This window comes from Aptenodytes patagonicus, chromosome 2 (genome assembly GCF_965638725.1).
Source record: "Aptenodytes patagonicus chromosome 2, bAptPat1.pri.cur, whole genome shotgun sequence".
NCBI classification, from domain to species: Eukaryota; Metazoa; Chordata; class Aves; order Sphenisciformes; family Spheniscidae; genus Aptenodytes; species Aptenodytes patagonicus.
The window spans coordinates 44400188-44414390 of record NC_134950.1 but is presented as its reverse complement, the minus strand read 5'-3'; the positions used below and the strand labels follow the sequence as shown (position 1 = coordinate 44414390).

General features: G+C 40.3%; 1 protein-coding gene across 1 annotated transcript in view; it reads right to left on the bottom strand.

Annotated features, from left to right (window-relative positions):
* Positions 1–9090, bottom strand: part of TCEA1 (transcription elongation factor A1) — a 30032-nt gene extending 20942 nt beyond the window's left edge. The window contains exons 1-2 of the mRNA XM_076329709.1: positions 8889–9090; positions 2473–2535 (exon numbers count right to left, since the gene is read on the bottom strand). Coding sequence (XP_076185824.1) covers positions 2473–2535; positions 8889–8957 — 132 coding nt within the window. The 5' untranslated portion in view covers positions 8958–9090. The remainder of the gene's footprint in view (positions 1–2472; positions 2536–8888) is intronic.
* Positions 9091–14203: the final 5113 nt, after the last annotated feature.

Sequence of the window (14203 nt, the reverse complement as noted above, 5' to 3'; positions counted from 1 at the left end):
TGCTTACATAAACTCATTAGATATGACACAGTCTTATTATTGTCTGTAACCACTTCAGCTCTCTGTGACAAATATCAGGCAAGAAAGACACAAGACCCAAGCACAAGTCCAGACTACTGATGTGCACCTTCCTATTCCACATACCTGTAAATTGTTCAGAGGACCTCGCCAGCTCAGACTGAAGCAACAGTCGTGTTACAGGAAAAATTGTCACTTCTCTTATTACACAGGAATAATGAAACTATCATATCAGCTAGCAGTGCTTTTCTCAATGTAGCCAGTTTCAAAACTGCTTGAAAACAGGTGTGGAAGCATGCTTTTCACTTGTGTCTTGCATTTCATCAGTTCAAACACATCAATAGATATCTCAATCTCCATAGAGGAAGTTAGTGCTCCCACTTTCTCATGATCGTCACCCTTCTTGACATTAGCACACTAATGATCCACTACCAGAGCCATGCGTATGATTACTTAGCATTTCAACTGTTGCTCTGAGTCTTCCATTGCTTAAGCAAATTTGGGAGACTAACATAGAGAATTTACAGCAGGTTTTATATATTTGTATGACTCTCAACAAAAATAATGTAAATTTGAGTCTAAACATGTTGCTAAATGCAATCTTATGCAATGGAACTGTTTTGAATACAGCAGTGGATACTTAAGAAAAACTTCTTATCAAAGCTACAGTCAATCTACTACAAAAGAGTATATTAAAACACCTGATCCCTTTAGACCTACTGTAACACAGAAATCTTCTTTACAAACTCATATGGCGCCCGCCACAATACAGATTAAAAACAACCTTTTACTGCAAATATTATTTCACTCTAAAAACAGGTACCTGTCATATGGATGGGAATAAATAAGCTTCTTTCAAGTAGGACAGAAAACTGGACAGAATTAATATGCAACCCTATATAAATTAAGTCAGGGTCACACAAGTGCCCTAAAAAGCAGACAGTTGAGTTTGTTTGTACTTAGCAAGATTAAGAGTCCTCCTCTGTTGCTAACATTACTGAGGTTTCATTGCAACTAAAAAAAGAATAAGTTATCTACTTGTACACTCTTCAGATCCTCACAGTTCAAGGGCAAAATTGTTCTGCTGTTCTGTGTAAAGCTTCCCCTTCTAGTCTCATTCTTCACACTAAGCTGAACAGGTTTGCATAGCAGCATTTACAGAGTTTGTGGAGCACTTGCAGAGAGATTTGTCATTCCAAAGGCAAAAAACATTACTACATAAATACTTTGTATTAAGACCTGCACAAAGAAACTCAAAAGAATCAGGTTAACAGATGTTTTTTCTGGGTTTTGTTGTTGTTTTGTGTGGGGCTTGAGGGGTTTTTTTTCCGATGTTTTTGTTTTGTTTTGTTTTGTTCTTTTTAAGGAAGGAGTTTGGACATAGGGGAGAAGGTTGCAGCATCATATCAGCCATGCTCATTCATGCATGAAGGTGACACTTTCAAATTCCTATTTTCTGTCACAAACAGTATTATTAATAACATACTAAGTACATTCTGCAAATATACAGGGTGCATATGTCAAGAAAGACATTGCTACTGACACTTAAAATTTGAACTTTATAGCTAATTCTGTATCTGTGACCATTAATTGTCACTTAGAAAAAAGCTACTTTTCAGTCTCTTCCAATTTATGTGGCTACCACAGCAAATCAGGTCTTACATTTACCTCTGCCATTTGAAAATTTTCAGAGATAGAAAGTATCTAGTTACTTTGGAACAAAAGTTGTTCATTGATAAATTACATGACAAACTCTGAAACCTGACATGCAAATAAAGTTCACTGAGTTACTTTTTGAAAGAATTTATAAATAATATATAAAATACTATCTTAGAGATGCAGGTATAAGCAAAATTAGAGAGAGTATGCATGCAAGTGAGAGAGATTGTACCACACCATCACTCCTGCCCAGGGGAGTGAAAGGGGAGTAGTAATAGTAGCATAATTACCTTAAGAAATACACTACTCGAGTTTGGGGGCAGGGGGAAGGAAATGGTTAAATACAACTTGCCTGAAAGTATGAACTATGCTTCTCCTCACTTACAATCCAAAACCAGAACTAACTACATAAGAAAAGAAGGTATCAGCTGTAATTGGGTGCATTCTCCTTCAGAAGGAAGGAAATACATCACATTTGTGTTAATAAGAACCTAAAATTATACGTAAGGTAAGTTTATAAGCAGCTCTTCCCCTTTGTCCATGACAAAATCCACTATTTTCAACTTAAACAGAAAGAAAAGCTTTAAGAGCTTGCTACTGGAAGAAAACACTTAAGATAAGTGCCCTAAATCAGGGTGAAATAAGACTAGTTACCCTATAACAACACCGATTCTTCCAAGGAGTTTCTACATAGGAATCTACTTTAATAGCGCAACCTCCCTCCAAATTTGCTGGCTTCACCTTCATCATTATGGAGTTAATATTTGCAACATAACAACAATAAGAAAATCATACCTGTAACAACTCAAGGGTCATGGGAATATTCTTAAGCTCCTTCAATAAATCAAGAGCTCCAGCCTGCAAAAAAGAAAAAAAGGAAAAAAACCTCAATTTAGTAGCAATCAGGTACTTTAAATATAATATCAACAGCATACTCTTATCTGCCTTCAAGGTCCCAGATTGGATTCAAACCATCAGTTCTCAATTTATCCACAGAACAACTCTAGGACAAAGAATGTTCTTGTCCTACAAAGATACAAATAAACTCTAAGCACTAACAGGCCTTAACTCAGAAATCAAAGTATTCACTCCAAGACTAGAGAAGTTTTATCCCATGTAATTCAAATGCCAGCTAAAGCATTCTGTCAATTACTACTTAACTAACACACATCCTTAAGAAAACAGCCTCAAGGGTACTTCACTTAACAGCATCAGAAACAAGCCAGGCAACAACAGCAATTTTCAGTTCAGAACAACCTCACCTGTTTTAGCACAAGACCTTGGAGTTGAGAAGCTCTGCATAGGCCATCAATAATGCATATATATATATATATGGACATATAACTATATATATATAAAACATATATAGCCAACATTCTTAACTGTATTTGTGGTGGTGTGGTAAAGCCAGAAAAGTTTACTGGTTTAAAAACTGTGATCAGATTACACTATTTTACTAGACACAGCTAGTTTCCCCAGTAAAAAAAGACAACTTTGTGAGTGTGTCTACCAAAAAATGCCCCCCCAAAAAAGCTGGACAAGACTTGCTTTCAAGTCGTATTTTCAACTATTAAGTTTAAATATTAATTCAATGAAATACATCGATTAGGCTGCGTAGATTAGTGCAGACAACACTCTTCAGCCTATAGCAGACTGGCCAAGCATCAACATGTTCCAAACTAGAAGCCAGAGCCCATTCTAACGTACTACAACATCTGAGCTAATGCACTTGTTTATTATTCAGCTGTCGTGTTTTTTTCTTTTTTCCTTTTCCCCTGCTAAGACCATAAGGAAAGGTACAAACTCCTGCTGTGTAAGCAGCAACTTTCTAGATAGCTGAGTTAATTTCAGAGACTGTACTGTTAGGCATTAATAAACTCTATACACAGCTACTCTGACTAACAATTAATTCCTTGGCGATGTCGGCCTTACTTAAAAAAAAAAAAGTTTTCATAAATGTGAGCTCCATAATTTACTTTAACCTCTACATCCTTGATGATTTACCACCTCTACTTAAGTAAAGCTTCGCACCATCCACTTCTTACTGTGCACACGGGTTGTCAGACTACAGCAACCTCCTAAAGGTTGAGATGATTTTGCTGTTATTCAAGTGCATATGGTTCTGAACCTCTGAGCTATGAACAGCAAAAAGGCAACCGCCTTCGCATGTAAGAGGCCACTCTACCCAGGCTAAGCCCATTACTTCCTGCCTTTTTTTTTTTTTTTTTTTTTTTTTTTTAAATTCATGAGGTTTGGAAATAAACCCTACAAAATTTCCAACTTGCAGATCTTTGGAATTTGATTCCTTTCTCTTTCCTTACCTCTCTCTCAACTCATCCTATTTTGTTTACTTTAATATGCATTTTGCTTGCCTTTATTTTTAAATTCTCCCTAATCAACTTCTAATATGACACCTGTTGTAAGGAAACTCTTCTAATCTCCTGCTGCATCTGCAGGTCTTACAATTTAACCACTAAAGATAGCACATAAAATAACCATCAAGAGGCTGAGAAAGATGAAAGTGGAACTTCTGTGTCACATCCAAACAGACACAGCTTTGGACGCCTTCAAATGTCTGCTACCACCTCTGTTTTTCAAACACATCTGACAGCAAAGAAGCCTCTAAAAACAAACATCTCACTATGCCCCACCTTACACAAACTCAATTCACTTATAAAACTAAAGTTTTACTATTTTGCCATCATAGCAAAAAGTCTTATTTAACTTTTATTCATGATGTACAAAACTTCTCCAGTTTTAACCATACAATTTGAGCAGCAATGATGCAAGACTGGGAGATGTCACGCTGTTTTGAGGTGCTAAATTCAGTTAGCATACTAAACCATTTCTTACTCTAAACAGCCATAAGCGTGGTTTCTTCTATGCAAACATAGATCCAAGTAAAGCAAGCTAATTATCTTCACTGCTACAAAACAAAATCAAATTCAAGAAAATTTTCTTAGCTGAAACAAAATGATGACAAAAGTCAATGTGCCATTTTCAAAAATATAATCCGATAACACTTACCTCCAAACCAATTAAGTTATTAGCAAACTGTACACAGTGATTTCAAAATAAACACAGGTTATCGTAGTCTGTAATTTCAGCATAACAATGATACTGTAATGCAAAGTAGCACTCTCTTCACCTCATCTTAGAAATACAGTCTAGTCAAAATTTCTTTGCCTCTGTAAAATCCCTTTCCAATTGTACATGTCAAAACAACTATTATTCCCAGTCTAAACACCTTCCACAACTAGTAACTTGATACACAGTAGGTTAACAAACCATGCAAGAAGTGAAAAAACCCAGGTACTCTCTACACAGATGTCACCTACATTTCATGCTCTTTTCGGTACCAAATTACCAAAATTTCTAATGCACTAACGCTTTCTTAGCCTTCACTCTTCTCTCATCAATTATATTAAGCGTACCATGAATCAGATGCTTTAAAATTAAATTTGAGTTTAAACTCACAGCAACTAAACAGTTTTTCATAACCACTTTTCTTAGCATAAAGTCAAATGCCCTCTTTGCCTCAAAACCAAAGTGGAAGTTGCACAGTAAAACTTGTAATTCCTATTTTTCTAATGTAAGACTTCTCTGTTTAAAAAAAAAAAACAACAACCATTAAAAACATTATTATAAATCTTCTTTTAAAGGCATCACTATAATTTTATAGAAAATGAAAGGCAATGCCCCATTCCACTAGGCTGGTTGGCTTCCAGCCAACTGTTACTTGAAATAACAGAAGTCAGCTTCATACAGATTCAGTAATTACTCCTCTCAGCTTCTCTCAGTTGATCAGATCATAACACCAGAATGATGTTCTATATTCATATTTTAAAGCTATGCTTCAGGCAATAGAAAATGGAGTACATTTCTGAAGACAGCAGAGCTATCCAGTTATAGTTCTGTTCTACTTAAGGGAGCAAACATTTAATAACATGGACAATTTTACATTTTCTTCTCTAAACTTACTCAACTGTTCTTGATTTTTTTAACTCATGGGTGCAACCTTATTTTTCATACTTATTCATTACAGCAGCTTAATGGAAGAAAAGTGTACTTAGGTGCAACAAAAGCTATAAGGAAGGCACTACATGTGTTTTAATCCAATCACAGTTATTCTGAAGGAGTAATATCTATCTCAAACATACAACCAATATTTGAAGTAACAGCAGAAATATTTATCTCACAGTGTATTAAATACAACATTGCATTATTATTTTGTCCTTCAAAACAAAAGAACTGCATATAACACTTCACTAAAATAGTTATGAAATCGGCACAGCTACAATTAAATCCTTAGTCAAGGCAAATCACCAAGAGTCTGACTCAGGAAGGGTGCCTGCACGGCCTGCCTTTCCAACTCATCAAAAGAAATGCCAAACAGCATTTTGCCACAAGCCACAGAGTCACCTTTTGTATGAGAGAGGAAGCATCTCTTGCCATCCGAGTCTTGACAACTTCAGAGTAAAAAGGTATCAAAGCTTTTTTTTTTTTTCTTTTATTGATGGGTTTCATCAAATCATTCTCAAAGACATACACCAAATACCTCTTCTTGTTGAGTAAAAACAGAGCAAGGAAAACAAGAGGTTGTCAGGAGCATCATTATCCAGCGGGTACTTGTGTAAGAATGCATTTCTCAATCCAGCTTCATCTTTGTGAGACAATGAAGTACCTCTTCATAGAAATGATCTTAATAATTTTGCTAAAGTTAACATTTTAACTGCAGGGCAGGATTAGGTAGGAAATCACATTGTGCAATTAAAGAAGAAATACCTTATAAATGACGAAGACTAGTAAGAAAAACACAGAGACATCTCCTGGGTTAAATACTGATGTACTTCCTCTCCTATCATACAACTAAGAGTTTTTATCGCGGTACACACGTGCACTTTGGATAAACTGTCAGATCTCCGCTATGGGCCACAGAGGCAGCTCAAGGCCTCAGCCTTAGAAGGTTTTTGAGACAGCATCAAACTAACAACAGAGCCACTTGTGTGCGGTAACAAGCTGGAACGAACGAGCTCTGTTCCAACAAAGTACAAAAGCACAACTGCTTCTGGTGCTGCCCGCGCTCTCGCTCCTGGGACGGGGGCAAAGATGAAGACCCAGCCGCTGGCTCCAGCCAGGCACAGCCTGGCCCAGCTGTGCGCACTGCGTTTGGCCACAGCAGACCTACGCTGACCCCAGCAAAGACACCGCACTGCTCCCTAGAGCTTTGAAAATTAATTAGCTTACATGCGCTACAGCGTGAATACATGTCCCCAGTTGCTGCTAGGAATTACATCCAAACTCCTAAGCCTCCCAGATGACAGAGAAATACCCTGTGGTCACCAGGAACATCTCTGGTATCGCTGCAGCAATGCTGCCCAGCGTCAACAGTTGTTCCCATATTACCTGGGAGCTGCCATTTTCTTTCTATTGTCAGAAGTTCTTCCAAATAAAATTGAATTAACTGCACTTTATCATTCTCATTGCCACGACACTGAAATATTTCACAGTTGGTATGTTTTCATCTTTTCGACACCTCATAGGAAAGAACCACTACTCCCATTTTAAAGTCGGGAAAGTGAGACTGAGTTCTTTTGTGCTGAAAAAGCATGAGGAATAGAAACAAAAAGAAAGAGGGAGGGGCCAAAAAGGAAAAAAAATAATCAAGTGAATAAACATTGGTTGTAAAAAATTCTTTCCACTAGACGAGGCTCCTGTTTCCACACTATATCATTAGAGGGTTCAAATGTATTAGAGCTAAACCATACAATACTATGGAACATCAAGGATTTTGAAACACAACAAAGCATGGCCTGTGTGTGCTTGCAACGAATTTGTTTGGATTCTGAACCAAACTTCATCAGTTTAATGCAATCAGCATTTCTATAAATCTGCAAATCTTATTTTAAAAAGTTATTTATAATTTCCATTATGTTAAAACAGGGGAAAAAAAAAAAACATTGCTGCATCCATTAAGACTTCTACAAACTGAAATTCCACACAGCTCAGTTCTGAACTATCAGTAATATTGAGCATTTAATGCAGTATCATAACATATAGAAAAATTTTAATTTTATGTACTAAAATAATTGTTTGTAGCAAGAGCAGCAATCACAAATATACAAGTTACAAGAGAATAACAATATGCCCACCTGATAAAGAAGCGGTAAATGAAGTTTATAGTTTACTTGTATGCTATTTTATGTGCAATCATAATCAGGTATTTGACTGTTGCTGCACACTCTGATTTTACTTATTTTGACGTTTTGTAGGGATAGCATAGATGTTATATGTTATCTAAGTAAGTTCTAAATCAAGGGCATACACGAGAATAACACGTGAACTAAGCTAACTGAATTCTACCCAACTAAATTCTACCTCCACTCTGAGGCAGAACTACCTGAATTAATAAACATGGTAAAAAATATATTCATACTTTGTTTCAGGTTTAAAAAAAAAAAAAAAAAAAAAAAAGGTGGCTGACATCCCCCATCTGTTTCAGCAAGCAGTTCGTCCACCCAACTCCGGTCACCCTGCCAAAGCAGGATTAGGGTTCCTCAATCATACTTTTAGTTCGCACACCCCACAGAAAACTCCAGCTTTCACCCTTGAAAGCAAAACCAACCCATCCAACGGAGAGCACCTCTGCAGGCATTCTCCTCTAGCTGACTGGGCTTCCCAAATCACTTCACGTACAACTCTCGAGCAGGGCCAATATCGCCGCTGTACTGAATGGGAAGCGGAGGGAAACGCCGGTTGGAGCCCGGGTCGGTGCCCGGGCTGGAACCTCCTCTCGGCCCAAGGCGCCGGGCTCGAAGCCGCGCTGGAGCGGGGGGAGGGCACCGCTCCCTGCCCGCCGCCGGCCGGCGCTGCGGAGGGCGGCCGGGGGCAGTCGGCCGGGGAGGGCCGGCTGACAGGGCGAGGGCCACCCCGCAGCGGGCCGGCCGGCGGCTCCACATCCCCCCGCGGCGGTGCGGGGCGGAGAGGAGCCGCCGCACCCCCGCCAGCCGCGCGGGGCGGCGAGGAGGGCGGCGAGGAAGCCGCCGAGGCCGCCAGGCAGCCGAGGGAGCAACGGAGGCGGGCCAAGCACCGCCGGCCGGGCCCCGGGCGCCGCGCGGCGGGAAGGAGGGAGCGCGGGGCCGGCCCGGGGCCCGCGGCGGCTCCGCGCCGCCGAGCCGCCTCCCGTCCCGTCCCGTCCCGCCCCCGCTCACCGCGTTCTTCTTCTGCACCATCTTGTCCATCTTCTTGGCGATGCGGATGATCTCGTCCTCCGTCGTCATGGCTGCGGCGGCCCGCGGGAGCTGAAGCCCGCGGAGCAGACCCCCCTCACCTCACCTCACCTCGGGGCGCGGGAAGCGGCCGGGGCCGCCGCCGAGCTCCGCGGGCAGGAGCGGAGCCAGGCCGCGGCGCAGCGCCCCGACCCAGCAGCCAGAGCGGCGGCGCCAGGCAGCGCGCGTCGAGCGCCGGCCGCAGGAGCCAGGCAGTGCTGCGGAAGGCCGAGACGACGGGCGCGCCGGCGGGGCGGGCGGGCGGCGGTGGGGGCTGCAGGGGCGGCACGGCGCCCCGGGTGGGGAGGGGCCACGTGGGTGAGTCTCGTCCCCCTCCAAAAGCCCAAAACCCGTACAGTTAAAGGCTCTGACCTCTTACAACGTGTCACCCTCTCCAGCTCGCAGCATTGCTGCTGTCGCTGGTCTGCAGGCAGCGAGCACTGCCAGCCGGCCTCGGTCCGCTGTCCCGTTCGTACAACGCATAACGCACTGCAAAACACGCCACCGGTAACTCGCTTCCGATGTTCAAGCTTTTCTTCAGCTGCCAGAAGGCTCAGCATTACAGCAGGCACTTGATTTTGTTAGCTTCAAACGGATGGAAAATCCCCCCTTCCCTGGAATGGAAAAGGCTTTTCTTAAAGTCTTTCCCTAAAGAGTTAGTTCTGTGTAAAATGGAGCTAGGATTTCAGATTGCAATTTTAGAGTAAGTTCAGGATTGACGAGTTCAGAGTCAGTACAGCAGAGCCGGAGATCAACTTTTGCATTGGCCAAGTATCACACTGTAATGCGCTACAGTGCTTCGAAGTCTTAAAACCAGTCTAGATCTTGTGTCCCAGCGGGACAAGTTATGTACTATCAGCGAAATTCTGTTCATCAGTTGAGTTATATGCCTTGTTACTGTGACTTGTTGAAAAGAACAGCGTCATTAAACTGTTTTCACTGTAAAATAGTGTTTACTTTACTTTAAGAAAATGGTAAGCGTATCTGAAGGTTACAGGAAGATTATTCCCCACTAAGATCCAGAAAGGTGCTTATACATGCTGCTCAAATCTATTATTAGTAAAGCAGTCGAATGCTGTGGATGCCCAAGTTGTAAACTGAGGACTGTAAAATATGTACATTTTGTAGAATAGGTGCGATAGGCCTTTTCCTTGAAACGACACTCGGGGACGCGGTTACAGCAAGAACTGCCACTGCATTTGTGTGTCACGTACTTCGCAGCAAGACTGTCTCGTGTCTTGAAGCCACATAGCGACAGGTGGTTTTCAGGCACGTCTACATCGTGCTCAATGCACACAACGGTCGCAGCATCTGCCAGCTGAAAGGCCTGCACGTACACAGACACATTAAAAGCTGTTAAAATTATTTGGGAGCTAGATAGGATCTTCCCACAGGTTAGATCCGGGCCATGAACTGGACAAGCATACAGAAACTTTGTCTGCAGCTTTTTTGTTTGTACTGCCCAAGGGGGAAAAAAAACAAAACAAACAACAAAGGAATGATTCCTTAAGGAAAAGAATACCTTTTCTTTCAGGGACAGATTTGGGGGAGGGAAAGGAAAAAAAAATATAGCAGTGCTCACCACAACATTTAAGGGATTGTGTCAGTTCAGGTTTAATTCCATTTTGTCTAGATGCAGTAACCTAGTACCTGTAATAATCAACTCAGGTTAAATAAGATGCTAACCTCAAATGAAATTTATCATCATTTTTCCCACAACCACATGAGTGATAAAAGCAGCACACAGTGTGTTAGCAGCTGAGAGCTATTGCTACACCATATGGTAAACAAGCTTGTACATGTTCTACAGTAGGTGCAAGTTAGGTCAGGTATAACGCTATCGGAAAACTAGAAATCTCAGATCAGTCGGTATGGTTAGTTTGAACATATTTAAGTTCTGGAATGAAGTTCTCCAGTATGAATTTCTTTAAAAAAAAAAATACAATTCAACACCTCCTTCACTGGAAATGCATGGAAAGAGTTAAAAATGCAGATGAAATCTATTAACATTCAAAATGTATCAGGTAAGGAAATAATAATTGTAAACTAAATGCTAAATAGCACTTACAAAAGGCCTGCTGCAGGACAGTAAGGGGAATGCAGGTCACACTTGTTTAACATCTAAACTAATAAAAGTAGCATCAGGGAAATAGTTCAGTAGGGAAATCAAAGACTAACCAGATGGTAACACATACCCTTTTTTGCAAACGGATGCATTAAAAGAAAACAAAATACAGCTCACATTATTTGTACTGCATGCTACAGTATCAGAATGATACTCAATTAACTGAACCAGTACTAACCAGATTCTTTATATTAGCTGCTCTATCATCCTCAGGACAGCAATTCTTTATCGCAAAGAAATACGCAGCACTCTCCACGGTTGCTCTCTCTTAGCTGGTTCTAAACCAAGCAGCTTTGTACAGCATCAATCTCTTCTTTGGACTTACAATGGCATGTTGTAGAACAGTAGGAGAGGGAAAAAAGACCAAACAAAAGTTAAAACTACGCAACCTTTTCCTTTCTGTTTAGCTTCTTTCTCCTAAACAAACCCATTAGAAAGAAGAAATAACACACTATTTGTTGCACTGCATTTACCTGTTACAGCATATTCTCACGGTTCTTTTCAAAGATTTTCTAATAGGTATCGTACACCTGCTGCTGCAAAGAACCAGCGCCTAACTCACTAGAGCCTGTCATTTGCTGGACCACAGGACCTTCCACATTACTAAGACTTAATAGGCAGAGATGACTCTCCTAAGCGGATGCACATATGGAATGTTGCAGGTTTTTACTAACTAGTCTCCTTTGTTATGAGACACCATATTGAGAAAAGGGGCAGGAAACACTAGCACGCACAAAATTTGTAGTGAAGGATCTCTCAACTCCTATCAAGGCACTTAAAAGATTCCATTTTCAAGACTAATATTCTGTATAGAAAAAGCTCCTCTAGTCAAGTGTTAACACAACTCTGCAAAATACAAAATCCACAGCATTCCAAAAGGTTTTGTGTAACCCTGTGTTATACCCATTATGCCTCTCCTCTTGATTTGAGCCCTCAGTGTAGCAAGGACTTAGGCCTACCAAAACAGAATTTCAATTGGTCTGAATCAGCCAACTGATCCCTGACCTTTGCAGGGGAAGAAGAGACGAGTCCAACCATAAATGAGGGGAGCTGTAGCAAATGGAAGTTCCGATTCCTCTTAACAGCAAGATTTTCCTCAAAAATTCCTGAAACAGTAACATGCATCTTCATCAGTTGTTTCTATTGCTCTTCAACAGATAGGTTTGTTTGGTTTGTTTGTTTCCTCAGACTACCTCTAGATTATAATATAAAATGGCCTGAAGTTAGACCAAGTATCATTTTCAGATTCCGGCATTTGCAGTATGTTATTAAGTTCATTTTCAAAATGTCTTCACTTTTTTCTTTTCAACTTAGAAGCAGTAACTGGAGGCAGTTAAACATGAAAAATAAAAAATATTTAAGAAAATGTTTTTGGTTTTGTTTTTTTAAGGTCATATTATTAGACTGTCACTTAGATAAGCCATGTTCTCTATTCTGGGGCAACCTCTACTTATTTTTTGTACATAGACTGAAAATACTTAAGCCTTTTAAAGATCCCAAAAAATAATTTTAAATACTACGACATAGCTAGCAAATGATTTCAGGTAGAAGCTAGTTGAAGAGTTTGCTCGTATTCACAACCAGGGAACATTCAAACTCGAACTTTTAGACTCCATCCGCTCCATCTGTTAATGCAGACAAGTAGCCTTTCAAAAAAAGAACCTTGAACGACCCCTGAGGGAAGTCTACCTTCTCCACACAGAGAAGCTGAACCTCCCACTTAGATGCCTGAAGCAAGGTTCACTACACCTCAGCAAACTGGCTAGAAGTTTTAAGTTTTACAAGTTTTGCAGAAAAAAAGGAGGCAATGGGTTCTTCTTTTCTAGTAACTGGAACTAAGAGAAAACCATTATCTACTGATTCACTTTGTGGATGTCCATTAAATTATACAAGTACTTAATTTAAATCAGCTTAATCAGCTACATCAAAGGCACTTGTTTCACTCAAAGAGAATTAATAAACCTGTTATCCCAAAGGTGGTAACATGAGAGTGGCAAGCAATGAAAACAAAAAGAAAAAGAAAAAAAAAAGGGAAAAAAATAATCTGTTCTACAGCTATCACTCTTCAAAGAATCCCATTTCCAAGTTAACCAACAGACATTCTGAAAACTTCTTGAGTCACCTTCTTCCCTTACACCAGCGGCCTCATACTGTATTTGATAAAGTTTAATACAATAGTACATTGTAATTTTCTACTATGCTAATTCTTGGCAACGTTTCTCCTCATAGTTATCTCCTCAGGGACGCCAGGGCTGAAAGTAAATAGAAACTGAAGATGACTCAAAAAGTTTTTCATAAAATATAAATGGACAAATTACTCTGTATAGTATTGCATCTTTATTGCTACTAGCTATTCTTATACCCTTAAGTTGCCACAATATATCCACATACAGCACTGCATCTGACCTGCATTTCCACACATCCATGAACTTCCTAACTGTTCTCCACACTGATTTTTAGACATCACAGTCTACGGAGACAAGCAGCCTTTTATAGTTGCTTTAAACTGCTTGAGGGGGAAGGTCTACCTTTACTACCTGTACACCCCATTGCCTCTCACCTGTACACCCCATTGCCTCTCAAGTTTCTTCAGCATCTCTTCCCAGATAATCTCAAGTTTTCTCTAGAGTGCCCCACACTACGTGTACCACTGATCAGCCTCAAGTATTACAGTTAGCCTAAAGAGCACATGTAACCCCTGACCTGAAAACTGCTTCTTTAACAAATATGTTAAGTGGTACGTATGCTATGCCTAATATAACTTCAAAGGCTCCCCGACACCGCAGAACCCCCAGAGAAAGGTGCAGCAGTACACAGTGAGAAGACTTTGGCTCTTCAGTGCCCTAGAATAAAGCTACTAGAAAATATTTTAATTTCCTTTATCTTTCAAAATTACTGCAAATTCCCAGAAAACAAGTTAAAATAAAATTAACCCAGAACATGAAAAAAAATGAAATCATACTTAGCATTCTCTCAACAAGGTAGCAAAACATAAATTGGTGATTTTTCTTCTTTTCTTTTCAGTAACTACAAATCATTGTTCTTTTGTATTATAGCATCACACACACATTACCATGCAATACATTTGCAAGAAGCCTCTAAAGTGCCTATTTCAACTGCACATGAAAGCTTG